Here is a 3071-nt window from a genome sequence, read left to right on the forward strand (position 1 = left end):
TGTGGTCTAGTGGTTAGGAAGATGTTGAGATGGAGGTTGGACCTGATCCTAGAGGTCTTTTTATAATGATTCTATGATTCTCCTGGAGCAATAATGGAGGGTAAATTTTAAAGGCAGTAGAAAGTTTCTGGGCTGCTGGCCCTAGTGCCCAGCCCTGCCTGTTTACCTGGGCAGTAGGTGTGCTGCCCTGGCACTGTGATGTCTCACCGCAGTAAGGCTCAGTCCCTACGGGCAGAGTAGCATTAAAGATTGTACTGTGACAACAAATGTCTGCCTGTCTGAAAAGAGACCCCCCCAGCTCAGCATGGGGGCTGTGAGTGGGGATCCCTTTTCTCCCACGGGGCACTGACAGGGCTCTGTCCTTCAGTGTGTTGCAGGTGCCATGTACATCACTGGCTTTGCGGAGTCCATCGCAGATGTCCTGAGCCTCAGCAACATCTGGGCAGTGCGCGGGATCTCCCTGATTGTCCTGCTGGGTCTGCTGGGGATCAACTTGGCTGGGGTGAAGTGGATCATCAGGCTCCAGCTTCTGCTGCTCTTCCTACTAGCTGTCTCTACTTTGGACTTCGTCATTGGATCCTTTACACACCTTGATCCAGGTAAAACTGGGGGTCCATCACGTTGGGACCAGGAGGCATTAATCCCCTGGGGTTTTCTGCTTGGGTGTCTTTCTCAAGTTACACGTGTGGGCAGAGTGTGAGTTTGGTGTTTCCAGATGTGTTCTTTGGTACCAGTCTTTTGGAGGCAACCCATAATTTTGCAAGGAGTACGTATTTGCAGCGTGTGACTGAAGAGGCCTTATTTGGGTGTTTAACCTGAGGAACCGAGCTCTCAGTGTGTGCACTTGTTATACTTGTGTGGCACATGGAGGTTGTCTAACAACAGAGAGCGGCTGCATATGCAGCTCTTTGTAGCCTTCTGTTTGTTTGCTCTTCATAGCCTTCTGTCTAATTCTGTGTTAAACACTGTGCCCACAAACACTGAGGATTGTGACTTTGTTAAGGAGGAATTCTCCCCAGAGACCCCTGAGGTCACTTGGTACCCTGGCTGTGGTGACCTATGCCACCAGCACTGGCCCCAGCTATACACTGCTGGATTTGGTGCCCAGGGCCATGCTGGGGAGCCGAGGGGGGAGCTGGGTGGGCTAGGGCAGGTGGCTGCTGGAGTTTCAAGGAGCTCAGGTTCCAAGTCTCCTCTGTTAACCTTCCCCAGCCTGACTTGAGCCTGCAGCGGTGGCTCCAGCTTGGACAAGGTGGAGGCTCAAGGCTCCTACCTGCAGCCCTGTTTGCACCTCGAGCCCACTTCCCCTCCTTCTATCCTCATCCCCGAGAGGTGTTTGCAGGGAAACACATCTCAGTTTGTGGGGAGTTGTGGTGGAAGAGGTCCATGAGTGCTGCAGAGGCCACTCCAGCAATAACCAAGTGCAATTAGCTGAGTAAACAGAAGGTGTCACCTTTTTCTTGGCTTCCCCCGTGTCCAGCATCACCTTAGGGGGTTGCAAGCAACCTGCTAAAGTTCATTTAAAAGAAAGATTTTCAGTTGTGGTCTGCAGCTGAGCCGGGCGGCAGGAGCTGAGTCAGGTAGGTGTTTGTAGCACGGATGGCACAGCTGGCTTTTCATGCTGCTGTGTTGTTTTGTGCTGCTGGTGTGCAGGGTTGGTGGGGTGGGGACTGAAGCTGTTGCACTAGCAGCTGCTCCACTCTCAAAGAGAGCCTTGTGGAAAGGAGTTTGCATTTTATATTTAGCATGTAAGAAATGCCCCAAATGAAAGCTGGTAAAAAGTCTCAGCAGACACTTGCAAGTGAGAATGAAGCAACGGTGGTATGCTTGCTGTGGCATGTTTTGCAGAGAAAGCAAATGACCTGCTCCAAAGAGCCACGTTTCATAGGAAGTTGTTTTCTAAAGGAAATGAGGGGGGGTGGGTTGCATTTGGACTGCACTCGGAGGAGACCTTTAATGTAGATCTAGAGACCTTTGTAATAGTAGAGGGAAAAGGAATACTTGGGGTGAGACCTTATGGTAGGAAAGTGAACATGGGACCAGGAGGAGAGAATTAGAGGAATACAAACGCCAGCAGGAAACGGGCTCAAGTTGAGGTCAATGGAGTTGTCTTTGATTTCCTCCACTGCCAAGCACTATGTCATTTTCTTCTGACAGAAAATAGAGAAAGGAAAGGAAACGAGACAGTGGAGCATTGCAGATACTGCAGTTTAACCATGGCTGGCTAAGGAGAGACTGGTTTCCAGTGCGTGGAAGAACATTGGGCTGATGGTAGCCAGATCCAAGCCCCAAAGGCCAGTACCCCAGAGCAGCACAGCCCGTACAGTGGGACTTGTGGCCGTAAGGCTGGCTGGGGAGAGCTCTGGGTTCCTCTGCCTTTACAGACCAATTCCGTGTAAGAGAACTGCCTTGAGCCAGGCTGTGGTGGATTCCTCCCAAGTCCTGCATTTCCCCAGAAGGCCTCTGAGTGGTGTGTCAGCACCAACGGTGAGCGCTGGGCTTCAAGAAGCCTCCTCTCTCTGTCTGGCACACTTTCTGCGGGGCATGGATGGAGGCTTGCCTCTTGGGTGTGCCTGCACCCATCAGCAAAGCACCCCTCCTGCAAGGAGCCTGCAAGTGGGACGTGCAAGTGTGGGCAAAGCTCCGTCCTCGAGAGTCAGGTGATGACAGTGGTGGGGTGCAGTGCACCTGAGCTCAGCACCTGGGGATGCAGTCCAGACTCCTTTGGGGTGGGCAGTCCACCGATCAGCTCTCTGCAGCCTTCACGTGCGTGCGGTTGTTTGGGGTCACTGGGGTGCAGAGGACAGCGTGCAGGGAGAGGGGACTTTTGAGGATGGACCTGTGAGCTGGAAAAGTTTCAGCTAACATTTTGTCTGAGTTGCTCTTTGATTGCATGACAGGTTTATGGGGTTTAAGTTCACAGCCTCAGGTCTCGGCCTCAGAACCTGTGAAATGGGCCTCGTGCAGCCATCCCGCCTTTCCCGCTCCTGCCATGGCAGCCTTTGCTCTCACTTAACATTTCCAAGTGTTGCGCACATACCAAAGGACTGCACATCTGCCAAGCAGCAGTT

General features: G+C 52.4%; 1 protein-coding gene across 1 annotated transcript in view; it reads left to right on the forward strand.

Moving 5' to 3' along the window:
- Positions 1–367: 367 nt before the first annotated feature.
- SLC12A8 (solute carrier family 12, member 8) overlaps positions 368–3071 on the forward strand; it is a gene marked incomplete at its 5' end in the record, with an annotated part of 40824 nt that continues 38120 nt past the window's right edge. The window contains one exon of the mRNA XM_008949750.1: positions 368–599. Coding sequence (XP_008947998.1) covers positions 368–599 — 232 coding nt within the window. The remainder of the gene's footprint in view (positions 600–3071) is intronic.

Source organism: Merops nubicus, unplaced genomic scaffold, assembly GCF_000691845.1.
Source record: "Merops nubicus isolate BGI_N331 unplaced genomic scaffold, ASM69184v1 scaffold49741, whole genome shotgun sequence".
Taxonomy (NCBI): domain Eukaryota; kingdom Metazoa; phylum Chordata; class Aves; order Coraciiformes; family Meropidae; genus Merops; species Merops nubicus.